This window comes from Eschrichtius robustus, chromosome 3, assembly GCF_028021215.1.
Source record: "Eschrichtius robustus isolate mEscRob2 chromosome 3, mEscRob2.pri, whole genome shotgun sequence".
NCBI classification, from domain to species: Eukaryota; Metazoa; Chordata; class Mammalia; order Artiodactyla; family Eschrichtiidae; genus Eschrichtius; species Eschrichtius robustus.
The window spans coordinates 111,756,981-111,784,799 of NC_090826.1; the positions used below are offsets into that span (position 1 = coordinate 111,756,981).

General features: G+C 46.9%; 2 protein-coding genes across 2 annotated transcripts; one reads left to right on the forward strand and one right to left on the reverse strand.

The window, feature by feature from the left end:
• The first annotated feature begins 8,541 nt into the window (after nucleotides 1-8,541).
• LOC137761314 (transmembrane protein 230-like) lies at nucleotides 8,542-9,266 on the forward strand. Its single transcript, XM_068538216.1, has 2 exons — nucleotides 8,542-8,665; nucleotides 9,026-9,266. Exons 1-2 carry the CDS (start codon nucleotides 8,551-8,553, stop codon nucleotides 9,238-9,240), a joined length of 330 nt encoding a protein of 109 aa, XP_068394317.1. The 5' UTR covers nucleotides 8,542-8,550; the 3' UTR covers nucleotides 9,241-9,266.
• A 3,258-nt stretch (nucleotides 9,267-12,524) lies between these two features.
• S100A7 (S100 calcium binding protein A7) lies at nucleotides 12,525-14,496 on the reverse strand. Its single transcript, XM_068537584.1, is given in 2 exon segments — nucleotides 12,525-12,686; nucleotides 14,356-14,496. Coding segments are annotated over 2 exon segments (303 nt in total).
• Nucleotides 14,497-27,819: the final 13,323 nt, after the last annotated feature.

Sequence of the window (27,819 nt, forward strand, 5' to 3'; positions counted from 1 at the left end):
AGCAGTGGTATTCTTTTTTTTTTTTTTTTTTTGGGTACCACGCAGTATTACTTTATTTTATTTTTTTTTTTTTCACACACACACACTGTATTTTATTTTTACAAGAGATAAATAGACTGACACCAAGCATTGTACATGGATGACCACAACAAAAGCAACAATGATTGCAATTACCAAACAAGTTGTTCATGTCTTCCTTCTTAAAGAACTCTCCTAAGAAATCTGGCTCTTTCTTTCCTGTGGGGAGAAGATATCAAACAAAGGAAAACTAGATTACAACTCTGGCCTGGACTAGGAGGGAGAGGAGAGGATGGCAGAGGCTGAGGGAAAATAAGCATGGGTGAGTGTGGGGCTGCAGGAGGGTGGGCACGGGCGGCCGTAATGGACAGGGAGCCCTGGTCCTGGGCTTTCCAGCTGATGGCTCTTTAGCTGTAATGAGAGCATACACTGGGCACCAGGAAGTTCTGAGGTAGAGCCTGCCTCTGCCCCTTGGATGCTCAATATTCATTCTCCCTAGTCTGACATCCTTTTGACTGCAGTCTCAAAACTACCCACACTTGTGCTTCCCTGGTGGCGCAGTGGTTGAGAATCTGCCTGCCAATGCAAGGGACACGGGTTCGAGCCCTGGTCTGGGAAGATCCCACATGCCGCGGAGCAACTAGGCCCCTTGAGCCACAATTATTGAGCCTGCGCGTCTGGAGCCTGTGCTCCGCAACAAGAGAGGCCGCGATAGTGAGAGGCCCGCGCACTGTGATGAAGAGTGGCCCCCACTTGCCACAACTAGAGAAAGCCCTCGCACAGAAACGAAGACCCAACACAGCCATAAATAAATAAATTTTTTTAAAAAAAAGAGAAATACAACCAAATTAATTAAAAAAAAAAAACTACCCACACTCATCATTATTCCCATAAAAATGCATTAATTCCGAATCCCCTGCTCTTTGAATCCCACTCTCAGTGATTTAATTTATTGAATTATTTGTGCTAGTGAGTTCAGTGTGTGCTAATGGTTTAATGGTGAAGTTAGATAATAGAGTCAGTGAGAATCAAAAACTTCTAGAGTTTTAGGGCTGCAATGCTTCACTTGACATTATGACTTCTATTGTGTGACTTCTACTCCTAGGGGTATATGAAGGGAAGCTACCAGAAGCAGCAGCTGACCCTAAAGACATCAGTCTAAAACAGAAAATTTTTGTTGCAGACAGAAGAGACATTTTAGGCCAAGAGACCGTTCCCCGAGCCACAAATCACCATGGATTGTTGATTATCTAATAACAATAATTAGCCTCTCTATCCCTCTTTGCATTTTACAAAGCATTTTCACATACATCACCCCATTTAAATGTTCATGATGACCCTGGGGCATAGGTGCTATTGTCCGCATTTTACACCTAAGGTAACTAAGGCTCAATGAGTAGGTGATTTAACATATTTGTAACACCATTATAAGTAAAAGTAAAGTAAAAGTAAAAGTCATTGTAAATCAACTATACTCCAATAAAAAATAAATTTTAAAAAAACAAAGTAAAAAAATAGATTAAAATGACAATCCATTTTTCTGATCCAGCAATAAAAGTTAGTATGTACCTGAAAAAAAAATAAGTAAATGTCATGGCTGTGCAGGAACCTGGGTCATCTAACCTCCATCCTGATGCTGTGCACCCCTTGGAGGCAGGGTGTGGGCCCTACAGAAGGCTGGGGAGAAGTGAGAGATGCTTGCCCCTCCCCCAACCATATGGGAGCCTCCCAGTGAGCTGGAATCCTCAGGCAAACAGGACCGTGGGTCCCGCCCCCCCCACACACCCCGCTCCACTCCCCACTCAGCCCCCCGTTAGGTCCCTACTCACACATGCCAACAGGAAGGTGGAGAAATTCTTTTTCATCTTCTTCTCCAAGCCAGATTTGTCTGTGGTCTCTGAATCTCGGGTGTATTTGTGATACAGCTTGAGCGAGCCCATCGGCATCTTCTCAGCTTCACTGTTAATCATCTTTGTTTTCCAATAAGCTGCAGCAAAGAAAGTCACCTGGCTTTGCCTTCTAATGTGTAAGACTATAGGGAATGGGGATGCGGGAATGGGCTAGGCTGGGAATAGTGGAGGGACAGGGGCCATGCACAGAGTGAGAGAGCAGGGCTGAGATGCAGCAAGATGAACTGGGTATTTCTTTGCCAGGTGAAGTTCCGAGGAGGGAATAAAGGTTTGAAGAGAGGGTGGGGAAAGGTCTGGGGATTGTGAGGCCTAGGAGAGGATGTGTGGGCAAAGGGTAGAGGAAGTGGGCTGTGAAGAGTAGAAGTATGAAGCGGTAGAGTCTGATAGACCCTGGATTCTAGATTCTGGGAAAGATGAGAGTCAGCCTTTAGATCTGTCAGCCCTGAAATCAGGGATGAGACTCCCTGTCAAAACATTACCAAGGAGAAAGGCATGAAAACCCCCTCATTTCCCAGAGCTCTGTGTTCTCAAATATAATATTAAGGAATCCCAGTATTGCCCTGTCAGTGTGGAGCTGCCACAAACCAACAATCACCTCCTAAGGGGAAAAGACTTCACCGACCTTATTCCCTGGATCTCCCAGATCTCTGGGCTTAGGTCTGCTCGCAGGACTCCCAGGAAGGCGCTGAATAGCTCAGTCAATCCTGCATGTTTATAATATTCCCTTGCTCCTGGTCCTAGGACCCCCCCTTATTCTGGATGCGTTCTATGGCCCAATGAGAGGAGCCCCCCAGAGCCCTGCTGGAGTTGAGGCTGGTTGTCACCAAGGTCATGGGATGCAAGTGCAGCCCAGAGGGTAATGGGGCATTTGCTCTCAGAACTTGTGGGCTGGACCATCCTTTTCCCAGATCTCAACAGGCTGAGGCCAGAATAATGGTGAATATGGGTCCCGGGAATGGAAGAAGGGGGATATTACAAACATGCAGGCATGGGCTGTGAGTCCCCCTGGTGCCTCTCTGAGCACCTTGAGGAGACCTGAGCCCAAAAAGCCAGGTGATGCCACAAACCAAGGAGTAAGCAGAACTAAGGGCGGCAGCGGGTAGAGACGGCTCTGGAAATCCTAGACTTGGGTCTGTTCTCAGTTACCTACAAAGACATTCTCCCCAGGAGTTCTTCTGTGAATCTCTCTGGATGTCACAGAGCCACCCAAAGTCCAGGCAAAAAGGACATGGGAGGTTATCTAGTCCAGCCCCTTGGTGCCCAGAAGAAGATGCAGAGGCCTGGAGGGAGAAGAGGAATGACTCTCCCTGATTCCTCCATGACTCCGGGCCCAGGGGTGCTCCCCTGGGGTGAGCAGGAAGCAAAGCTGGTGCATCGTGCCTTCAACGTGGAAGAAGCAAAGAGGCACAGAAGAGGAGACAAGTGAGAGCTGTTCTCTGAGGTGAAGGGTGGTCCCTTTTACAGTCCTCAGATCTAGACTTGTTCCATCAGCTGCCCACGTGACACTGCTCTGGGTGGGGACTCACACCCAGGACTCTGCCCAACCCAGGCCCCACTTGGAGCCCCGCGGGGCTGGCCTGGCAGGTGGTGACAGAGGGAAGATGAGAGGGCTACTGAGCCTCAGGAAATAGGGCATTTAGGGATTTGCAGGTAGAACCAGAGTGTCCGATTATGTATCCAGTGGGTCACTGGACTTTCATTAACTATCAATCATGTTAGAGCTGCCAGCATCAGTGACAGGTTACTGCGTGCCAGGTGGCGCGGTAAGAGCTTTGAAAGCATAGTCTCATTTAATCCTCAGAAAAACCCTGTGCCATGGGTATCAGTATCCCAGTTTGCAGACATGGGACTGAGGGCTTAGGTAAATCTCCCAAGAGTGCTTCCTGGTAAATGGCAAAGCCAGGATTCAAACCTGAGACCTGCTGACTCCGAAGGCCAGCTTCTAGCACTGCAGAAATCCAGTCTCTGTTCATCTCTGGGCTGAGCGAGCAGGGTCTCCACTCGGGGTCTGCCCCACTGGAGCCCACCATCCAGGGCAGGTGCTGGGCGCACAGATATGTGATCCGGAAAGTGACAGCAAAACAACCAGGGCGCTGACATGGACAAGGCCTCGGGAACCTCCATCCTGGGTGCTCTGCAGACTCCAGGGCGAGGCTGTGGGGAGGGGCCTCTGTGGTCTCCAGAGCCCTGGTTCTCACACTCCTGTTGATCACAGGCCACGCCACAAGGGTCTGGTACAAAGGGAACACTTGTGCTTTCTGAGGAAAACCACTTTTACTGGAAACATCTTGCCTAGCCAGAGGCCCAGAAAGGCAACTGGGATATATCTCATTTTACAGCTGAAGGAACAAAAGTCCAGGAGGCAGGTTGGCTTGGCCAAAGTCACAGAGCTGGGGAGGGGCAGACTCAGGGTCAGGCCCAGGGGTCCCACCTCCCGATGAGCATCCCAGTTGCTCGGGCTCATAGCCCTGAGGTTCTGGATCCTGCCAGTAGGATGTTGTCATCTCCAGCCACCAACGGGAACTGCAGGGGCCAGGACAGCGGCCTGCTGACTCACTGGGTTTACTCTGCCTGCCCTGTGCTACAAATCATCACACATGGAGTGAGGGGAGCTTGGGATATTCCGTGAGCACCCACCCAGGCACCCTCATACTCCTCGGGGCTGCTTCTCATTCCTCTCTGGAGCCCTTCCTATTCCCCTGAAACTGCTCCCCCAGCTCTCAAGGTCTATCAGGAGCACCAGGGGTCTCCCTAATGTCAGGCTTTCTGGCTCTGCTCTTTCCCCAACACACACACACACACACACACACACACACACACACCATGCACTCACGTGCACACATATACATGCATCCACTGAATAAATCTGCACTCTCTTCCTTCGAAATATCTCTGCATCCTTAGCATGGCCTCCCATCAAGCCTCCTCCAGGCAGGCCCTCCTCCACAAGATGTTCAGATGATCTTATTCCAAGATCTCTTCTGCAATCAAAATTGTATGCCGTAGCCAGAGATATCAAACTGTAAAAAGCAGAAGTGTTTTGGGAAGGGGTGGAAATGGGACCAGCAGCAGCCATCCCCGAAGCACCTCCAAAGCATCTTAGTTAAAATCATAGATTCCACCCGCAGGCTGCCATGAGACCTACCATCTCTGCACCTCAGTGTCCTCATCAGTAAAAGGGGGTGACAGTAATAGTATGTGCCTCGGGCTTCCCTGGTGGTGCAGTGGTTAAGAATCCGCCTGCCAGAAAGAAACCAGTGTTCCATCTCTGAAGAAAATGCCTGTGTAGTAGAATTACCACCGTAGGGTGATGTCAGCCAGCTTAAAGATAGCAGATGCTGATGAAGGATATTGAGGTTTATACATCTTATGAGTCAGAAAGAGTGAATGCCTTATACTAAAATTGGTTATAACAGGTTTACTAATTTAACTCTGGTGAATTATTATCAATTGATAAAAAACGGATAAACTTTTTGATATTTGTTTTCATTTGATTCTGGACTGAAGGGAAATAGAAGCAAGCCACTTAATATTAAAAATAGTAAAAGTTACTTATAAAAAAAAAAAAAAAAGAATCCGCCTGCCAAATCAGGGGACACGGGTTCAAGCCCTGGTCTGGGAAGATCCCACATGCCGTGGTGCAACTAAGCCCATGTGCCACAACTACTGAGCCTGTGATCTAGAGCCCGCGAGCCACCACTACTGAGCCTGTGTGCCTAGAGCCTGTGCTCCGCAACAAGAGAAGCCACTGCAATGAGAAGCCCACACACCGCAACAAAGAGTAGCCCCCGCTCACCACAACTAGAGAAAGCCTGTGCGCAGCAACAAAGACCCAACGCAGCCAAAAATAAATAAATAAAATAAATAAATTTACTTAAAAAAATAATAATAATTGTATGTGCCTCCTAGATTGTTATGAAGATTAAAGGAGTTAACTTAGATAAAGCACTTTGGAGAGTGATGGGCAGGTGGTATCCGCTATATGAGTTTGCTATTATTATTCTGTTTGTATTCAAGAAAGTAGACTGAACGATGTTACTTGTACTACCTTTCCCCAGTACAGGGCGGGTAGGGGGTACCTGAAGCATGGTTTCATCCCTAAGAGACAAGGTGTAACCCCTTGCCTGTCTCAGGAATGCAGGGTCTCCTGACATCACCTGGGAGTCCCAGAGTGAAACCAAGTGGTAGCTGGCTGCCAGATGAAGCCCCCACCCTGAAGAGGGACTTGAGGATTTTCTTCTCTCATGTCCCGTACTTTCGTCAGAACCTTCTTTGTTGTCAACATTTTTGGTGCAAACATTTTTGCTGCATACCCAACTGGCCATAAGATTGAAAGATAAATAACCAGTTGACAGCTTTGGGTTTGACAGTTTGATTTCAACTAGTCGAAATGCATTAGCATTTCTCCCAGTTATTGATGTCATTCGTGGTTTTATCCAGAAAACCGATGACAATGATTTGCCCCAAGAGCTGGTTTCTGATTTTGAAACACACGCTGGAGGAGAAAGAGGCCAAGGGCCTCGAAGGCGCAGAGTTAAACCCACCTTTCCCATAGAACTTTGGAACGTCTATCAACAGATATGTGATAAAATGCTAAGAACAAGCAACAGTGTAGAGGTTTTCACAGCACAATACATAGCTCAGGTACAAATACGCATCCTAGTATTTGGCAACTGATACCTCGTTTAATAAAGGAAGACATTTTAGCAAAAAAGAAAAAAGTGTGGGACTTCCCTGGTGGTGCAGTGGTTAAGAATCCACCTGCCAATGCAGGGGACATGGGTTCGAGCCCTGGTCCGGGAAGATCCCACATGCCGTGGTGCAACTCAGCCCATGCGCCACAACTACTGAGCCTCTGCTCTAGAGCCCACGAGCCACAACTACTGAGCCCGCGTGCCATAAGTACTGAAGCCCGCACGCCTAGAGCCCGTGCTCCTCAACAAGAGAAGCCACCGCAATGAGAAGCCTGCGCACTGCAACAAAGAGTAGCCCCTGCTCGCCGCAACTAGAGAAAGCCTGCACACAGCAACAAAGACCCAATGCAGTCAAAAAAAATAAAATAAAATAAAATAAATTTTAAAAATTAAAAAAAAAAAAAGAAAAAAGTGTGATGCTGAACAAGGGGATGCATCAACAAGCAAAAAAAAAAAAAATTATAAAATAGTATGAACAAAAGACTTGGAGGACAAGTGCTTAGGTGCAACCCACAAAATAAAATCAGTTATTTGGGCAGGATTGTTGTGAATCTACACATTTCCTTTTTTTTTTCTTTTTTTGGCCGCTCCGCGCACATGCGCAGCATGCAGGGATCCTAGTTCCCCAACGAGGGATGGAACCCATGCCCCCTGCCGTGGAAGCGCAGAGCCTTAACCACTAGAAGGGAAGGCCAGGGACGTCCCCACACATTTTAAATGTATTCAAATATTTTCTATTTTGCAATAAAGACCTTTTAATTTTATTTATTTTTTTATAAATTAATGTTTTATTGGAATATAGTTGATTTACAGTGTTGTGTTAGTTTCTGCTGTACAGGAAAGTGAATCAGCCATACATATACATATATCCACTCTCTTCTAGACTCCATTCCCATATAGGTCATTACAGAGCACCGAATAGAGTTCCTGTGCTATAAATTATGATCTTATTAGTTTTCTTTTACATATAGTAGTGTGTATATGTCAATTCCAATCTCCCAATTTACCCCCCCCCCTTCCCCTTGGTAACCATAAGTTTGTTTTCTACATCTGTGACTCAGTTTCTGTTTTGTAAAGAGGTTCATTTGTACCAATTTTTTTAGATTCCAAATATAAGCAATATCATATTTGTCTTTCTCTGTCTCATTATGTCCTTTTTATAGTCCCTGTTTTATTTTTCATTATTATGTCTTTTATGGTAAAAATTGCCTTAAAGCCACTTAGTTATGCAGTGAAATGTTTGCAGCAAAGATGCTTACAGTGAAAGTACCTAGAACCATCTTCTCTATTGTGCCACCCAGGCTGTGGCTCCCTTTAACTACTCAGAAGAGCTGAGGCCACTTGGGAAGAATCAGCTGGCCCCAACCAAGACCTAATCATTGAAAGTCTTTAAGCGTGAGGCCCAGGAACCTACATTTTAACAACATCCATAGGTGAATGTATGCAGGGTAGAAAAAACAGTCTGAGAACCAGCGGTTTAGGTGATGAGCTCCCTGAAGGAAGGACCAGCCTCATGAGGGCCCTACACCAGATGCTGTAGAGACTGCAACAGGAAGAGAAATGTCGGTTTTCTCTTCAAGGAGAAAGCCCCACACTGCACACTCTCCTGATCACACGTGTGCACATCCGAGCCAGTTCTCAGACCCACAAGCCACCAACTGAAACAGAGACTTGGTCCCATAAAGAAAACCATGCAACAACACAGCAAGTGTATATAGTAGTGCTTTCCCCAGATTTTTCCCAAAGGAACCTATGAGCATTTGCTTCTTCCTGGCCACCAAGGACTCCCTGTGCCTGGACTCCAGCGGGCAAAAAGGGAATAACTCTGGTGCCATGAGGCCTCGGGCTTACCTGCTGCAAACCGTGAGCTAGCTGTCGGCGCGCGGGCGGCCTGGCCGGGGCTCCGACTGCAGCTGTGTCAGCGTGTTATGACGCCGTCTCATACCAACCTGGCTACTGGAATCCCCAGTAGTAAAGTGAAATACTCAAGGCTCTCCAGTACAGACGATGGCTACATTGACCTTCAATTTAAGAAAAGCTCTCGTGGGGGCTTCGCTTCCCTGGTGGTGCAGTGGTTGAGAATCTGCCTGCCAATGCAGGGGACACGGGTTCGAGCCCTGGTCCGGGAGGATCCCACATGCCGCGGAGCAACTAAGCCCGTGCACCACAACTACTGAGCCTGCGCGTCTGGAGCCTGTGCTCCACAACAAGAGAGGCCGCGATAGTGAGAGGCCCGCGCACTGCGATGAAGAGTAGCCCCCGCTCGCCGCAGCTAGAGAAAGCCCTCGCACAGAAACGAAGACCCAAAACAGCCAAAAATAAATAAATAATAAATTTCCTAACAGTGAAACAATAATTACCCCCAAAGGAAAGAACATTTTTAAAAAAAGAAAGAAAGAAAAGAAAAGAAAAGCCCTCCTAAGATTTCATATAAGGCCATTGTGCTTGCTATGGTGTTGTTTTTGATTGGCACTTTTCTCATTATCATAGGATCCCTCCTGCTAGCAGGCTATATCAGGAAAGGGGAGGCAGACCGGGCCGTTCCCGTCCTGATCATTGGCAACCTGGTGTTCCTGCCAGGGTTTTACCACCTGTGCATCGCCTACTATGCATCCTAAGGCTACCGGGGATACTCCTACGATGACATTCCAGACTTTGATGACTAGCACGCACCTCAGCCCTGAAGAGAAGAGTCACAGGTGGGACTGAGCCCAGCTTCAAGACATTGAGCAGATACTATGGCTGAGGGCTAAGGAGTTCTGCGATTTGCAGATGTTTATCAAAAACAGTGGCCAGATTTTATGAGTCCATCCTCATAAAATGTTAACTGAGCTTACAACTATCCATGTCATCAGGACAGTCTCTATTTTTCATCTCCTGGCCCTGGCAAAAGCTCCTGACAAGTTTTTCCGCATCAATATGTATCATGAAAAGTAGCAATGTTAATTGGGAAAGTGGGAGTTTATTCTGTAGTGGAATGTGTTGCTGCCACCACCCTTTTTAGAGCTGAGCGTTGTTTTAAATAGTCCTCATTGTCAATATGTTCTTGTGGCAAATGGAAGAATGCAGTATGTCAGATTTCTTATTACTAAGTAATTTATTTTGAAAATATCTAAGTGTCTTATCCCCATACTCTAACTGTGTGTTCTAGTGGAAAACCTTGGCAAAATCAAATATCAGTGTAGTGTATCTATAATATTTTTTACTTGCTTTCTTTTTTTTTTACACTTTATTTATTTATTTATTTATTTATTTTTGGCTTTGTTGGGTCTTCGTTTCTGTGCGAGGGCTTTCTCTAGTTGCGGCAAGCGGGGGCCACTCTTCATCACGGTGCGCGGGCCTCTCACTGTCGCGGCCTCTCTTGTTGCGGAGCACAGGCTCCAGACGCGCAGGCTCAGTAGTTGTGGCTCACAGGCCTAGCTGCTCCGTGGCATGTGGGATCTTCCCAGACCAGGGCTCAAACCCGTGTCCCCTGCATTGGCAGGCAGATTCTCAACCACTGTGCCACCAGGGAAGCCCATACTTGCTTTCTTAATAACAGCAACTAGGAATTTTTTAAACCTCAGAGCAAATTTTCAAACTGTAAACACATTCTCTGTTCACCAGTCCTTGGCCAGCTCTGATCTGGTTCACTGACAGGTTGGCCAGCGTATAATTTGGATCATTCTGTCCTCTGTAGATCTAGGTGTTCTGTATATCATGCCTTTAAGCACTGGACTTTTGGCTGTTTCCTAAGGAAAAAATGTAGATAAGTGGTTATTATTTATAGTTTTTAACCCTGTTATTAGCACCTCATATTATGATGTCATTCTGCTGAAGATTGTAAGAACTGGCCTGGATCTCTAGGGGACAAGACTGCCTTAGTTTGATTTTGTTTCCTAGCTTGCAAAAAGTGACTTGTATTCAAAAGAAATTAAAATGTCAAAATCTAAAAACAAAAAAAAGGGAATAACTTTTTTAAGGTTTGGAAGGAGAATTGATCCTGATCACCACGGGGGAGTACAGCTACATAACGGGGGCAGGAAGGAATATTTCGAGCACTCAGGGGACCCACTGGGCATCCACTCCTACGTCCAGCTTTAACTGTAAATGGGTAAATACAGCACCCAAAGCTTGATAAGGGCATGGGAACCAGGAGCCCACCCCCTTCAGGAGTGATGGTGTGGGTCACTCCACCAGGCAAGCTACCTAGACCAGCAGAAGGAGAGAAATCTCCAAAGGGCGGTAGAGGAGGAAGATGATGAGTGTGGGTTGTGACTTTAATAACATGTGCAGCTGTAAGGACTCTAGTAGTCCCCGAACCCTCCTCTCATAAGTTGCCCAGAAATCATAGCTGACCCGACCTGGACAAGCTGTTCCTGGAGGGAAGGAACTTGACATGAGAACCAAGGGGTTCTGAGTGGGTCCAAGGGGTGGACTGTAGTAGGTACTGTGATGTGCCACCCAGATCCCTGTTACCTGGTAAGAGTGCCCATCACCCAGCTTCTCTCAGTGTCAGCCGCTAATAGGTTGCAATGGCACCCTTCTCCTAAGAATCGCTCTTGCCCCAAAGGAACCTGCAGGCCCAGGAAAGCCAGGCTCTGCCTCCACCTGGGGATGGCTGGCAGTCAGGGACTACCTGACAAAGGGGAACAAAAGGTGGGCCTCTTTGCCTCAAAGTGGGACAACCCTCTGATTTCATTCATGCTCCAGAGCCCCCCGTGGAATCAGGCTGAAGCTAAACTGAAGCTAACATCTTGGTCTAGCTTCTTCCCCTGTCCTGCGCTGTTCCCCTCACTTCCTGTCAAGCTTCACTTGAGAGCACTCCCCCAATAACCCTCTTACACAAGGATCCCCATCTTATCTCTCCTTCTAGGAAATCTGGCCTAAGACGGTGGACTTACTCCAGGTATTCTGTCCTGGTGAGACAGAAAGGGTGAATGTAAGTTCAGTGTCTAACCCCTCTATGCACCAGAAGTGTGCGCGACTCAAACAAGAAAGGAAGATAACTCTTACGGCAGCATGACGTGAGCCTCAAGGATGGGGGAAGGTTGTAGAAGCGTGAGGAATAGTGGGGAAATGGTCTGAAAATGGCGCTGGCAATGGAGACAAATGCTGACTGTGTCCCTTGGCCTGAAGGGTTTGAAGGGCTTCAAACTGGGGAGAATGAGCAACCCCCAGCAGAAAGGACACAGAAAATGGGCATTTTGGGGGCCAGGGGGCAGCCATCACATCATTTTTATTTCTGCATCTTCATTTCCTAGCAGAATACCTGGCTCAGCAATGAAGATCACACACTGTCTGCTCCCAGCCAGCCCCTGCATCAGGTGCATGAATGTTAGCACTGATCCGAAATGAACACCCAGAACTATTGACCGGAACCAACTCGACTTGCTACCAGTTTCATGTGTGTTGAAAGGACTCCTCCCCCTCGACCAGGGACTGACTCATTTGCCTTTGTCTCCCTAGTGCCCAGCGGCATGCGTAGCCTTAGCAAACCGTACTTGAGAGAAAGACGACAGAGTCTGCTCGTTGCCCTCATGACAGTTGTCTAGGGAGCAAGTGCCCATCTGGCCCCTACAAGGCCCTGAGTGAGAGTTCTGGTTTATACCCTGCCCAAGGCCCACCTAGTTGCTGGGTATAATACTGGGTTCCAGATGCAAGGAGCACAGGTGAATCTCCAGGTCCAACAGGCAAGAGGGACCCAACCAGGGCTCAGGGCCGTGGATGGAGCACTCTGGGAGCAGACATTTGCTAGGAAGGAATTGCTGTTCATCTAGTGGAGAATCTACAAAGCAGGTAGCCAACACTTGTGCATTCTGTCTGAGACACACACATCAAAGAAATGGAGGAAGTAACGCAAGCTGCTCGTAAGAAAAGACACTTTATTGTTTCTTGAGTTGTCTGGAGGCCTCTGGGCTCACTAATATCTCCCATAATAGAGTGGCACTCCGTGGCCATGATTGTGGTAGTCTGTGACTATATCCCCCAGCAAGGAGAGGAACTAGGAAAAATCAGTCTTCTCGTCCTTATTCTTGTCCTTTTTCTCAAAGTCAGTGGACAAGTAAACTGTGCCCATTTTGGTCTGTGGGAAAAGACACAAAACAAGGCAAATTCAGTCCGACAAGAGTTATGAGCTGGGAGAAGAGGGAGAGGCAGAGATAGAGAAACGAGACCCAGAGCAGCACAGATGTGGCTGGTGTGGCATTGACTGAGGGCAAGTGTGGGATGGGGTGGGGACATTGCCATTGCCCTGCAGTTCATTGAGGGAGAGTCCTTGCCCCAAATGCGAACTTGGATGGTTCACATGGTGAGCAGGCTCTGCCCAGAGCTGCCCTGCCCAGTGTGCTGGTGGGGTGGTCTCCAGCCCCAGACCCGCTCCCCCACCCCCTTCAAGGCTACCACCTACCTAAGTTCTCCTCAGGGGCTCACAATCAGTCCTATTCATATATAGGTGACTAAATCATTTTGCTGTACACCTGAGGCTAACACAATATTATAAATCAACTATACTTCAAGTAAATCAGTAAGTAAGTAAATAAGTAAAGAAATAAGCCCCATCCTTGTCCTCTCCAACCTAACCCTCCTCTCCTGTTTGCTTTTTGGCCTCCAGGATCTTACCTGCTCTGAGGTCCCTCTTCTTGCTTACCCAATCTCCTTGTTACCTGGTAACCCCCTCATTTTGTAATCAGTTCAGAACATTCTGTCAGGTTAAAACAGGTCTGCAAATGAGTTCTTCATTTTAGTAAGGGGTGTTAAATTCTGACAGTAATGAATACATACAGAGAACAACTGAGTGGTTACCAGAGGGGAGAGGCAAGAGAGGGGAAGGGGTTAAAGAGGTACACACTACTAGGTATAAAATAAATAAGATACAAGGAGGTAATGTATGGCACAGGAGACATGACCAATATTTTATAATAACTTTGATGGGGAATAATCTATAGAAATATCAAATCAGTAGGTTATACACTTGGAACTAATATAACATTGTAGATCAACTATACTTCAAAATAAATAAATTAAAATTTTGTTCCTATTCTAAAAGACAATTCTGTCAGTGATGGAATTTCTATCACCCTCCCTCTTATCTCAAGGACCCTGTGGGAGCCTCTCGAGCCTCTCAGCGCCTGAGCAGAAGAGCTTGAGTCTCATGCAGGGTGGGTGACAGAGGCGAGGGGACACATCACTGCCCTCCAGTTGTAGCCCTTTTTTTTTTTTTTTAAATTTTATTTATTTATTTATTTATGGCTGTGTTGGGTCTTTGTTTCTGTGCGAGGGCTTTCTCTAGTTGCGGCAAGCGGGGGCCACTCTTCATCGCGGTGCGCGGGCCTCCCACTATCGCGGCCTCTCTTGTCGCGGAGCACAGGCTCCAGACGCGCAGGCTCAGTAATTGTGGCTCACGGGCCCAGCTGCTCCGCGGCATGTGGGATCTTCCCAGACCAGGGCTCGAACCCGTGTCCCCTGCATTGGCAGGCAGATTCTCAACCACTGCGCCACCAGGGAAGCCCAGTTGTAGCCCTTTTTGACAACCTAATATCAACCATTTATATCCACACATTTTCCTACTTTGCCACATACATCACCTCTTTTTACCCTGATAATAAACCAGGATAGGAAGTCCTACTATGTCATTTTGCAGTTGAGAAAGTTGAGGATCAGAGAAAGAGAGTGACTTGTCCAAGGTCCCAGAGCAAAGCGTCTTCAGCCGTGCCAGGGCTCGAGCACCATTGGGAAGCCAGATCCCGACTCACACGGGCACTGAGGAAGTTGGGGGAATTCTCCTTCAACAGCTTCGGCGGGTCCCCCTTCTCAATGGTGTCTTCGGGTCCCGAGTATTTGTGAGACAGGTCACTCGTGCCTATCGTGGTCTTCTCAGCCTCAGTGCTGCTCATCTTGACTTTGAGCACAGCTGCCAGAAAGAGAGACAGTGAGCCTTTGTATCCTTTCCCCAGGGGAGGGTCTCCAAGTTAGGATAACGGGATGGGGACTGAGCAGCCAGTGAAGGGAGGCTCAGATGGAACAGAAGCAAGTGTGCTTCTCTATGTGGTGGGAGGAGTTGCTGAAAAGGAGGAGGGTGGGACCAAGCGTGGGGCCTGGGTCCCCACAGGGCAGGGTCTAAGAAGATGAAGGAGGTCAGCAGACGTCCGCTGTGGGTAGAGCCACAGAATGTGGAAGCAGAGATGTAGGGGTCAGCCGCAGTGAGAAGGACTGAGCCTGAGATGGGACCCAGCAACCAGAGCATTTGAATGACCCCACACTTCAAACAGCAGCAAATCCATCTCCTCCCGGTTCAACTTCAGCATCAGGGTTAGAGTCACGGGGGCCGAGCAGGGTCATCTCTGATCTGCTCTGACCCTCCTGGGCTGCTTCAGGAAGACCCCCTGGAGGCCCAGCATGACCATAAGGCAAGCTCTGCATGAAATGGACTGCGGAGGGTCCCGGGCATGAGTGTGAGCAGAGAAACGCAGCCCTGTCCTGAGCCCTGGTGGGGCTCTTCCTGGACCATGCCTGAGAGTGAGAAGGAGGCACTGGGGACCAGAGTCAGCCTGGGATTGAAGTGAACAGAAATACCTGCCCCAGTTCTAGGCTATTGGGTGGAATGTGGGAGATGGGGCTCATTAGAATTGCTGACTATTGGGCCATATCAACCCTTTGTACTTCTCTGCTCTCTGCATCTCCGAGGCTTGACCTCATTTAAATAAAGAGAAGGTCTGACTTCCCTAAGCAGGTTCTTCCCCCAACAGTCAGAGGTCTGGGCTGCCCTGGACCCCAAGCAGAGAAATTGGACAGAGCAGCCCTCGCTTCCCAGACTTTCCAAAGCACCCAGGAAATGACCCCGTTTCACACGTGTGGGCATCTCAGATAAACCCCGTGGCCTTCTGATGTAGGAGAAAGATCCCCGCTGTTTTGTCAGTAAGAGGAGCCACGCAAGGCCTTCTGTCAACTTGGCCAAGACCAGAGCTGAGCCCCGTGTCCAGACGGTCCCTGAGCATTTCCCTGCTGGGGAGCAGATGGGGAGCTTTGGTGGATCAGTCTCTTACCTGGGTGGGGGCAGGATGTCTCACCGGACTAATGGTGAGTGGGGGTCCCAGGCCTGGGCTTAGGGAGCCATCAAGGCTTTGGCAGGGGCGCCCACTCTCCCCAAGGGTGGGGTGGGGTGGGTTTCACCAGCCTGGGGCCTGACAGGCAGGTGGATCCAGAGAAGAAAGAAGACAAGGAGGTTGAGGATGGTCCTCGGGCCCCAGTGGGGCGGTTTCCACAAGAGTTGTCACAGAGGAGCCCACGGGAGGAACAGGGAGTATCTGGTCAGTCATCTTGCCACACAGATGAGGCCCTCAGCAGGGGTGAAAGCACACAGCCTTGCTGGTGGCAGAGCTGGGACTGGACCACAGGCTCCTGCATCCCCTCCCAGAGCTGCTTCTCCCCTCCTCCACGCTGGGCCCTGTGCACTCCTCCTAGAAAAGGCAGAGAAGCAGGTGCAGACTCACCTGAGCTGAGGAGACGTCACCGAGGAGAAGGATGAGTGAGATGTGCACCTGGGCAGGGACCGGTCCCTTTAGAAGGCTCAGCCGGGCTCTTCCCAGGGGCTGGGAGCCCTGAGACCATGTTTGCTGTTTGTCTCCTGGAATATTGTCCCAGGCAGCTGGGTGGGCCCCACCGGTGGGCCCCACCCAGGAGGGTGTGCTCAGCCGTTCCCGGCCAAATCCCAGGACACCGGGTCTTGCACCTTCCAAGGAACCACCCCTAGAGCCTTCTGCTGTCCCCAGCTTGATCTGGGGCCGGGCGGCCAGTGCGGTGTGTCGCAACAGGACAGGGAACCGGGTTGAGAAAACTGGGTCTCTGGACCTGAAGAGGATGGAATTTTGGACGCTGAAGGCAGCATGGTCTCCACTTTCGTTCACTCAGTCCTTCTACGGACGTGGCCTGAGAGCAATAATCACCACCAGCGCCGCTTACTGAGAGCTTAGGATGTGCCAGGCACCAAGATACCTGCTGCTGCTGCTGCCTCTTTAGCCTTCCCCACCTACGAGGAGGATCTGTTGTCTCCACGTAGGAGTGGAAAATCAGGTTTATAAAGATTTTAAGTAAAGTAAGATTATACAGCTAGTAGACAGCAGTCAGTATACACTCCCAGAAACACCTAATTCAAAATCTTCTGTTAGGGACTTCCCTGGTTGTCCAGTGGCTAAGACGCCACCCTCCCAATGCAGGGGGCCCGGGTTCGATCCCAGTTCAGGGAACTAAGAGCCTGCATACCGCTACTAAAGATCCCAAGTACCGCAACTAAGACCTGTCGCAGCCAACTAAAAAAATAAATGATTTTTTTTTAAAAAAAACCTGTTAATCCTTCAACTAAACCTCAGGGCCTGCCCTCTGGGAACTCACAGTCCAGAGGAAAGAAACAGGGTCCTTCACTGCCATCTTCACACCAGGTCCTCAGTGGATCCTGGGAGGGAGACGGGTTTCATGACCCACAGTGACAGACGAGGGAAGCCAGAGAGGGCAGTGGGCTCAGCCCTGTCACTTGTTGCTGAGGGGACACTGGGGGTCAGAACCCTGAGTCCTGACCTCACTTCCTCACTCTTGAATTCCCTTTACAGCCCCCCGGGTGCCTGACTGTCTAGGTCCAGTGGTGGTGACGTCGGCCATAGAATGAGCCTGCAGGCAGGGGCTTGGGCCAAGTTCCCTCCCGGCCCCTTGACGCTGACTTCCCATAAGTCTTCATGACCTTCCTCCTTCCTCCGTGCAACACAATCTGCTCGGGGCTTGGCTGCCAGACCCTGGGTTCTGCTGTGTCCCAACCTGCAGCGGAAAGGCTGGTCCAAGTGCAGGAAACAGGAGCCTGGATTCAGGCTGAGGCCTGTGGGCTTCTGGGCAACTGCTCTGCTGACTCCCTGGGGACTCTCATCTCAGCTCCTGCTCCCCTTAAGACTTCCTCCCTTGGAGTGTGGGAGCTGATTCAGGCATTGGCGTCCCTGGCCCGGCCCCACCATGAACCCTGGTCGGGCCCTCTCAGCACACTGACGTCCCTGTCCCCATTATGTCCACCTTCCCAGCACCACTCCTCCCTGGTTCACTCATTTAATCCATTCTCATCCCTGCTGAAAAGACTCCCAAGCAGAATACACAGGACACTTTGAGCAGGGGAACTGAGACTTCATTCCCGCTTAAGCCCAATTGTAGCTTAAAATTTTGAACTATGTCAAAATACTTAAAATTAGTTTTTAATGTTTATAATTAATGCTCCTTTTGTTCAATTCTCAGCCTCGGTTTCAGAGGCTGGGCTATTTATAATCTTCAGCTCCTGGAATATAAACACCTCTGATCCTTTGCAAGGTCCTGCTCTTCTTTTATTTATTTTCCTCTAATCTCCATTCCCATTCCATTCCCCCCAAAAGCATCCATTTTTCCTGTATATGTATACATTCTCACAAACATGAATAGTTATTTTGGTCCATGTGCTATTAAAGTTTTTTTATTTTATATAGATCAAACTTAACAGAAATGTACGGCAAACCAAAATATACATGCAGCCCAATGACTACTCGCTAACACCCATAACCATTGCTTAGATCAAAAAAGAGAACATTGGGGCTTCCCTGGTGGTGCAGTGGTTGAGAATCTGCCTGCCAATGCAGGAGACGTGGGTTCGAGCCCTGGTCCGGGAAGATCCCACATGCCGCGGAGCAACTAAGCCCGTGTGCCACAACTACTGAGCCTGCGCTCTAGAGCCCGCAAGCCACAACTACTGAGCCCGTGTGCCACAACTACTGAAGCCCACGTGCCTAGAGCCCGTGCTCCCAACGAGAAGTCACCACAATGAGAAACCTGTGCACCACAATGAAGAGTAGCCCCCACTCGTCACAACCAGAGAAAAGCCCGCGCACAGCAACAAAGACCCAAAGCAGCCAAAAATAAAATAAATACAATAAAATAAATAAATTTATAAAAAAAAAAAAAAGAGAGAGAGAGAGAACATTGGTGGCACCCGCCTGCAGTCACTGTCCCCTCTTCTCTCTCCCCAAGAAAACCACCATCTGGACTTTTATGATAAAGCTCTGTCTTTATTTTCTTTATATTTTACCACTTAAGCATATATCCACATACACTGTAGTGTCTGCCTAATTTCTGAATTTTACATGAATGGAAAAACAGTCTTCTGTGTCTGCCTTCTTTAACTCAGTAGTAAATTTATAAGTTTTATCATGTTAGGGTGCATACTGTGGTTTTTCATTGTTGTGTCATATTCCTTTGTGTGAATGTGACCATGATTGCCAATAATTCTGTGTCAGATCCCACATGCTGTTCACTTTCTTATCTTCCTTTCAGAGTGGTATCCTGCCCAGGTGACCAGAGATTTTGACCTGTGACCTCATGTTCCCCTGATGCAGCAGCCTCCCTGTCTAGTGACCTGTATGGCAAAGGGCCCAGGGCAGGCCATGGTTGTGTCTGTGCTGGGTGTTTAAGGAATAAGGAATGGATGAGTCTCAGGACACAGAGCCCAGGTCCTGGGGAACAACTTTGGATCAGTCCTGTGTGCTGTCAAAGAGATCAGTGTTTGCAACCATGCTCAGCAGCCCAGTCACACCCCCAGCCTCTCCAATTATCACTCACCACAACCAGAAGGGCTATAGGGAATCCTCCAACACCTTAGCCAAAAAGGCCTTTGGTACCCATGAGCTGCTCATCCAGGTCAAATCTGGCTTGAATCATCTGTAAGGCTTTGGATCCCTGGAAAGGAAGATTGTTCTGTTCACCCATCCAGGCATCGAGGAATAATAGCTACTAATAAAAGAACCACCATTGATGACCAAACACTGTGCTAGTGATTTAGTCTCCTAAGGTGGAAGCTTAGATTATTGTTCCCCTGTGTGAGTGGGCAGCAGAGAAGGCTGGAGCATTGAACATTGGAAGCCAAGGGGCAGACCTAAGTCACTAGCCTGACATAGAGCCACAGAGGAAGAAGACCCATGGAAAGTATGGATCTAGGCAACAGAACAGGATCTTCTGTGAGGCTCAGAGCTTGCCTGGTGCCTCCAGCCAGGAACACTGGCTGTGTTCTACCAACCCCCCAGAGCATGGCAGCTCTGCCCAGAATTTCCCATCAGAACCCTAAAACCTACCAGTGCACACTCCACCCAGGCTGACTCCTGAACCTTTGCCCCATCGCAAGTCCCGTGGGGCTAGGGTAAAAGTGATGGGAGACTGTGGGTTAGAACAGAGATGAAGGGTTTGCTGAGCTCTAGGAACTGTGGCTTTGGGTGTCTGGAAAGGAAGATTGTTTTTGTGCACCCATCGGGGCATTAGCAGAAATAATAGCTAATAGTAAAAGAACTCCCATTTATGAACAATCTGTACTAAGTATTATGCTAGTGATTAAATTTCCTAAAATGGAAACATTATTAATTTTAGACCCTCCTTCTTTTCTGATATATGTATTCAACACTAAAAATTACCCTCAAAGCACTGCTTTTGCTGCATTCCAAAATGAAAAGTTTTGATAAGCTGCATTTTCAATTTTATTTAGTTCAAAATATTTTTTTACTTTCTCTTGATATATCTTTTTTGAACCACATGTTATTTAGAAGTGTTTTATTTGATCTGTGAAAATGTTGGGATTTTCCAGCTATCTTTCTATTACTGATTTCCATTTTTTTTCCATTGTGGTCTGAGAGCATACATTGTATGATTTCTATTCTTTTAAATTGGTTAAGATGTGTTTTATGACCCAGAATATAGTCTATCTTGATGAATGCACCGTATGAGCTTAAGAAGAATGTGTTTTCTACTGTCGTTGGATAAAGCAGCCTGTAAAAGTCAACTAGATCCAATTGCTTGATGATGCTGTTCAATTCAACTATGCCCTGATTGATTTTCTGCCCACTGTATCTGTCCATTTCTGATAGGGAGGTATTGAAGTCTCCAACTTTAATAGTGGACTCATCTATTTCTCCTTGCAGTTCTATCAGTTTTTGCCTCATGTATTGTGATGCTCTGTTATTGGGTGCACACACATTAAGGGTTGTTACGTCTTCTTGAAGAACTGGCCCCCTTTCCATTACATAATGCCCCTCCTTGTCTCTGATCATTTTTCTTGCTCCGAAGTTTGTTTTATCTGAAATTAATAATTAATTAGTTAATTAATGAAAACCTCTAGCTTTCTTTTGATTTGTGTTGGCATGGTATACCGTTCTCCATCTCTTTACTTTTTATCTACCTGTGTCTTTGTATTTAAAAGGTGGTTTCTTCAAACAGGTATTTGCGGGGTTGGGGGATGAAAGGAAAAAAAATGGTAACTGTTTGAGGTAATGAATGCTAATCAGCTTGACTAAGGTGATCATTTCATAATGTATATTTATATGAGACCGTCACATTGTACATCTTAAATATACACAATGTTTGTCAATTATACCTCAATAAAGCTGAAAAAAAGATTTGTTTAAATAAAAATGGAATAAAAGCAAGTTTTTGTAGACAGCTTACATATGCGTCTCGTTTTTTAATTCACTCAGACAATCTCTGTCTTTTAATTGGTATATTTAGACCATTCACGTTAAAAGTGATTATTAACAGAGTTGGATTAATATCAACCATATTCATAGCTGTTTTCTATTCATTGGCCTTTTTGTGGGCTTTTTTCATCTTGCACTCTTCTTTCTGCCTTCTCTTGCTTTAATAGAAAATTTTGCATAGCTCCGTTTTCTCTCTTATCTTAACATATCAATTATACTTATTTTGTTAAATTTCTTCAGTGGTTGCCCTAGAGCTTGTAATATACATTTACAGCTAATCTAAGTCCACTTTCACATAGAACTATACCACTTCACAGGTCTTGCAGGTACCTTATAACGGAGTACTCCCAATTCCCTCTTCTCTCTAATTACATTGTTATTATTTATTTCTCTTATCCATAATCACCTAATACATTATAGCAATAATTATTTTGAACAAACTGTAATCTGTTAGATCAATTCAAAATAAGAAAAATATGTTGTGTCAATTACACCTTGATCAAAAAAAATAAATTTCTAAAAAATGAATAAAAGAATAAGAAAAATAAGAGATTTATTTTATCTTCATTTATTCCTTCTCTAACACTGTTTTGTTCTTTATGTAGGTCTAAGTTCCCGACCTACATCATTCTCCTTCTCTCTGAAGAACTTCTTGTGACATTTCTTCCAAAACAGGTCTAACCAGCAGCAAATTCCCTCAGCTTTTGTTTGTCTTTATTTCTCCTTCACTTTTGCAGAATAATTTCACTGAATACAGAGTTCTAGTTTTGGTGGGTTTTTTCTTTAAACATTTTAAACACTCCACTCTATTCTTGCTTGCATGGTCTCTGAAGAGAAATCCAATATAATCCTTATCCTTGTTCCTTTACAGGTAAGGTGAGGAGGTTTTCTCTACCTCTGGCTTCTTTCAAGATTTTCTCTTTGTGTTTGAATTTCTGCAATTTGAATATGATATGCCTAGGTGTGGGGGTTTTTTTGACATTTGTCCTGCTTGGTGTTCTCTGGTATTTCTGGATCTGTGGTTTATTGTCTGTCGTTAATTTTGGAAAATTCTCGGCAATTATTTCTTCAAGTATTTCTTCTGTTTCTTTCTCTCTTTCTTCTCCTTCTGATATTCCCATTATATGTATGTTATACCTTTTGTAATTGTTTTGTATATTCTGTTCTTTTTTTTTTCTCTTTGCTTTTCTGTTCAGAAAGTTTCTGCTGACATATCTTCAAGCTCACTGATTCTTTTTCCTCAATTGTATCCAATCTACTAAAGAGTCCATCAAAAACATTCATTTCTATTACAATGTTTTTTATTTCTACTATTTTCTTAGAGTTTCCATCTTTCCAGTTACATTACCCATCTAATCTTACGTTACCCACTTTTCCACTATAGCCCTTAGCATATTAATCATAGTTATTTTAAATTCCCAGTTCGATCACTCCAAAAGAAGTATGCCAATGTGCACCCACTGTGTCCAGGTCTGCCCCATAGCAGTTGTGTCCTTGGACAAACTGCTTCTCTTCTCTGAGTCTTGGATTCTTCCACTGAAAATGGAGTTAAATTACACTTAGGTTGGTTTTTCTTTCACTGGACTGTCACAAAATTTTGCTTCCTTGCTCCTGAGAATATTTGAGTTTGACCCTTGGTCTTGACTATAACTTCCCCAACAACAGGGCCCAGACTCCATCAAATATTCAGTGTCCTGGAAACGGAACACCATCTGTATGCCACAGAAAACAGGTCTCTAAGAAGGCCACCTCTCCTGCCCAGCACTGGCCTCTCCCCTCCTTTCTCGTTGAGCCCCTTTGGGTTTCCTGAATTCTTCATGCCTTTGTTCTCGCCAAGCCCTTTACCTAGCATCCCCTTCCACCCCCTGTTTTCCTAGAAAACACATCCATTCTTCAGATGTAGGTTAGCAATTACCTCTGTTGTGGAGCTTTCCCTGACTTCCTCAAATAGAGGTTTTGCCAGGACCCCAGGTTCCAGTGGCACTTCCTCATCTCTTGGTTTGTCCTCCTTGGACGGGTCAGGAACAAGAGGTGCTAGTCCTACCTGACAAGTCGTCCTTCATGTGGCCGGCCGGGGGTGGCACTTCCATCTCTGCGCCATAGTCTACTTATCTATCAATGGGGACACTAATATCTACTTCACAGATTTCTGAGGATCACAAGAGGCAATCGCTGAAAAAGCACTTGGTGAGGTCGAGAAATAGGAAGAGGTGACATTACTGTCGAAAAAGATACTGACGTGCTGAGTGACATCTGTGACTCAGAGTTTGAAAGCTGTCCTCTCCAGGGTGCAGCTAGTGTACAGAAGTGAGGGTGGTGTTGTGCTTACAGCTTCCCCGCGTATAACAGTGGCTTGGTTGAAAGACATCAAATAGTTACAGTGGGGAAGGAGGAGCAGTTATTCCTAAGGGCAGAGCTTCCTTCAGGGAAACGACACCCGCTCCCTCACCCACCCCACGGAGCTGCTCCCAGAGCCTGGCCCTCACGTAAACCTCAAGTAAAACCTCCTGAATCGCCCTCAGCCAAGGCAACATCCAGCACAGTCTCCTTCTCCCCACACCTGAGCGCCTGCTTTGGAGCCCCATCCACACGTAACCAGTAAAAGCAGGATGGCTGTGATAAAGGAGAGAAAAGGAGCCGGCAGTTGTAGGAGGCCTGGACACTGGGCAGAAGTCCCTGAGCCATCTCAGAGAACAGAGGTGAAAAGGGAATAGGAGAGTCCCTCCCACCCTGCAGTCCCACACATCTCTGGTCCTTCACAGTGGTAATTAATCATTTATATACAAGAAACGTTGCCTGAGGTTCCAGGGCTTTTAATTTTTATTTATTTATTTTTGGCTACACTGGGTCTTCGTTGCTGCGCGCGGGCTTTCTCTAGTTGCAGTGAGCGTGGGCTACTCTTCCTTGTAGTGCGCAGGCTTCTCATTGCGGTGGCTTCTCTTGTTGCAGAGCACGGGCTCTAGGCGCACGGGTTTCAGTAGTTGTGGCACGCGGGCTTCAGTAGTTGTGGCACACGGGCTTAGCTGCTCCGCGGCATATGGGATCCTCCCAGACCAGGGCTCGAACCCATGTCCCCTTCATTGGCAGGCGGACTCTTAATCACTACGCCACCAGGGAAGTCCCTCCAGGGCTTTTAATAACTTCAAAAGGACAAGTGGAGAGCCCAGGGCCTGGCTTCCCCCAGAGGCTGTGCCCAGGGAAGTGTCTGGAGAGGCAATGGAGGCTGCAAGAAGAACAGGAAAGGTGAGCATCCCTGCTTTTGCCTACAGCTCCTGTCACCCAAGCCTCACAGGATGAGGCAGTGACCCAAGCAGCAGCCAGAGGAAATAAAGAATATTTTCTGCTCCAAAGATAGTTAAGGAAACTGTGGAAGATTGCTCTGCCTTTATGTCACTCCTTCCCTGATCAAGAGCAGCTGCATTACCTGAGCTGCTGGCTTAACACAAATGCTTGTCTCACTGTCGAGATCTGGCTCAGCTCGGTAGCACCACCACCTCTGCCTAGACCGGCAATCCGCAGTGTGTGCTCTGGGGGCCACCTGGGTCAGAACCTCCCAGCTACTGTGAAAATGCAGATCCTGTGTCCCATTCTTGGCTTTCTGACTCCAATTATCTGAGGCGAAATCCAAGAATCTACATTTAAACGTGTCCCAGGTTCTTCTGGTTTGCTTTGGCTTCATTTGGGGTTTTTCGGGTTTGAATCCTGGAGAGAGTCTGAGAACCACTGATTAGAGTATAAGCTCCCCAGGGGCAGGGATCAGGCTCTTTGTGGCATAATCAGCACAGGCACATCCACAACTCATCCACCTCAGGGACGTGCAAAGGAACCAGAGACAAAGGCTGTCTCTTCAAGGGAGCTACACTCCACAGGGAACAGAACCCTCAGGAGGAGCCTGGGTCAGGCTGCAGACTCACCTCTCTCCACCCCCAACTACACTGAGCCCCTGGGGTCCCTGTACACACCACCCCTTCTAAGACTCCTTGCCTCTGTCCACACTTTCAGCACTGCCCGCGGTTCCCTTCCCCCAGTTCTCCGACTGCTCTGTGAACCTTCCAGCTTCACCCGACAGAGTTTTCATTCCTGCCAGACTCCCCAGCACCTGCATCCCTATTTCTCAAACCCCCTGTTATACTGAATGTCAGGGTTTACATTTTTCTCTCACCACACAGCATTGCAGTGAGCTCCCTGAAGGCCAGTCGGGTATTATATCTCTTTGAACAACTAGACACAGTTCCCAACACAGAGAAGGCACGGCCCCCCCAAAAAAAATAATGAATCACAGGGTGAAATAATCTTAGTGAAAGAACTGACCCAAGAGTCAAAAGTACTAGGTCCTCTGGTCCCAGCTCCACTGACAAATATCTGTGAGATCCACGACAGCCAAGTCTCAGGTCCATGAACAGCAAGAGCTGATGCAGTTGAACACATTGTATTCAATACACGTAGGAGGACTTCCCTGGTGGTGCTATGGTTAAGAATCCGCCTGCCAATGCAGGGGACACGGGTTTGATCTCTGGTCCGGGAAGATCCCACATGCCACGGAGCAACTAAGCCCGTGCGCCACAACTACTGAGCCTGCGTTCTAGAGCCCGCGAGCCACAACTACTGAGCCCACGTGCCACAACTACTAAGCCCACATGCCTAGAGCCCGTGCTCCACAACAAGAGAAGCCACCACAATGAGAAGCCTGTGCACCGCAACGAAGAGTAGCCCCCACTCACCACAACTAGAGAAAGCCCGTACTCAGCAACAAAGACCCAACACAGCCAAAAAAAAAAAATGAATATATTTATTAAAAAAAAAAAATCAGATGTACCAAGTGCCAGGCTCGTGATGCAAGGTCTTTCTTTGTGTGATAGAAAAACATGGGAGACGCTGTCCTTGAGCTAAAGAAATTGAGGAGGTTGATGTGTGCAATCTCGTGGTGAACAGTACTAGTCTTAGGGTCAAAAAAACAGGTTTGAATTCTGGTTCCTTTATTTTCTAGCTGTGTGAGTCTGCCAAGTTATTTCTCTGAACTTCAGTTTCCTCGCCTATAAGATGGGGATAATAATATGCACTTCACAGGGTTGTTAACGGTTAAATAATACAGTACTTACAAAGTGGTCAGCATGGTGCCTGTCATCGAGGGAGCCTTCCATAGACGGTTTGAAGGTTGGTAGAAGTAGTATTAGCAACAAGAGCAGCAGAATGGTGTGATGCCATCAGACTGGCAGTCAATTCCACCCACATTTAATCAGCAGAGGAGAGACAATTACAATGGTCCTAGAGAGTCTGTCCAGGTGTGAAATGGGAAAGAAGAATCCACAGCTCCTTGGGCTGTCTTGGTTCCCAGGCGGGATCATCTCAAAGAACTGAGGATGACATTAGTGATAAAGAAACACCTTCATCATACAACATGGCACCTCAACCCAAGCCAAGTGCCTTATCTGGGGCTTATCTGAGGAAACAGCCACCCTTCCCAACAACTGAACTGTGTTAAACTTGTTGAGAAACACTAAGCCAGTCTCCAGTGGAAGAGTATCCTGGAGGATTTTCAAACATAAAAATAGTTAATACTTATATCAGGTTTACATTGTGCCAGGCACTGTTCTAAAGCCTTTACATATCTGAATTCATTTAATCCTCGCAACAAATTTAAGAGATAGGAACCATTACTGTCAACCCCACTTAACAGATATGGAAACAGAGTCACAGTAAGGTTAAGTAATTTGCCCAAGATCTTGCAGGTAGTAAATGGCAGAGGCTGGATTTGAACTTGGGCAGCCTAGCTCTAGAGTCCATGTTCTTAATTGCTGGACTCTGCTATCCATTTTTAACACGCTTATTTTTATGGGTAGTCTTATGCTACCCATTTTATGAGCTGTGACTGTACGGTAGAAGTGGCAGTGGGTGGCAGTGGTTGTAGCAGTAGGGTTGGGGAGGGGGGCGGCAATAGCGTAAATCATAATCAGAGAGTTCAAGAGTATGAATGGGAACATTCAACCACTGGAGTGAAATGGAAAAACTTGATGGCTCTACAACTGACCGTTGCAATTCATTAAAGTTCTACCTTAATCCTAAAAGTAGAACTGTGCTTTTCCTTCTGGGCCCAGAGGTGCGGAGGTACAGAAAGAACCCTGTGGTACAAGTGCAGTTGGGTTGAGAGCACAGCTAAAAGAGGGGCCAACAGGTGCCACTCCTGGGCATATATCTGGACAAAACTCTAATTCAAAAAGATGCCTGCACTCCAATGTTCATAGGAGCACGATTTACAATAGCCAAGACATGGAAGCAACCTAAATGCCCATCGACAGATCAATGAATAAAGAAGATGTGGTACATATATACAATGGAATATTACTCAGCCATAAAAAGAATGAAATAATGCCATTTACAGCAACGTGGATGAACCTAGAGATTCTCATACTAAGTGAAGTGAGCCAGACAAAGACAAATATCATGTGATGTCACTTATATGTGGAATCTAAAATATGACACAAATGAACTTATTTACAAAACAGAAACGGGCTCACAGACATAGAAAACAAACTTCTGGTTACCAAAGGGGAAGAGCGGGGAGGGATAAATTAGGAGTTTGGGATTAGCAGATACACACTACTATCTATAAAATAAACAACGAGGTCCTACTGTATAGCACAGGGAACTATATTCAATATCCTGTAATAAACCATAATGAAAAAGAATATGAAAAATAATATA

Excerpts from the sequence above, each read along its gene's own strand:
- LOC137761314 (XM_068538216.1), top strand. The coding sequence starts at position 8,551 with ATGACGCCGTCTCATACCAACCTGGCTACTGGAATCCCCAGTAGTAAA. Across the intron at positions 8,666-9,025 it reads TCAATTTAAGAAAAGCTCTC|AAAAGAAAAGCCCTCCTAAG; the intron begins GTGGGGGCTTCG and ends AAGAAAGAAAAG.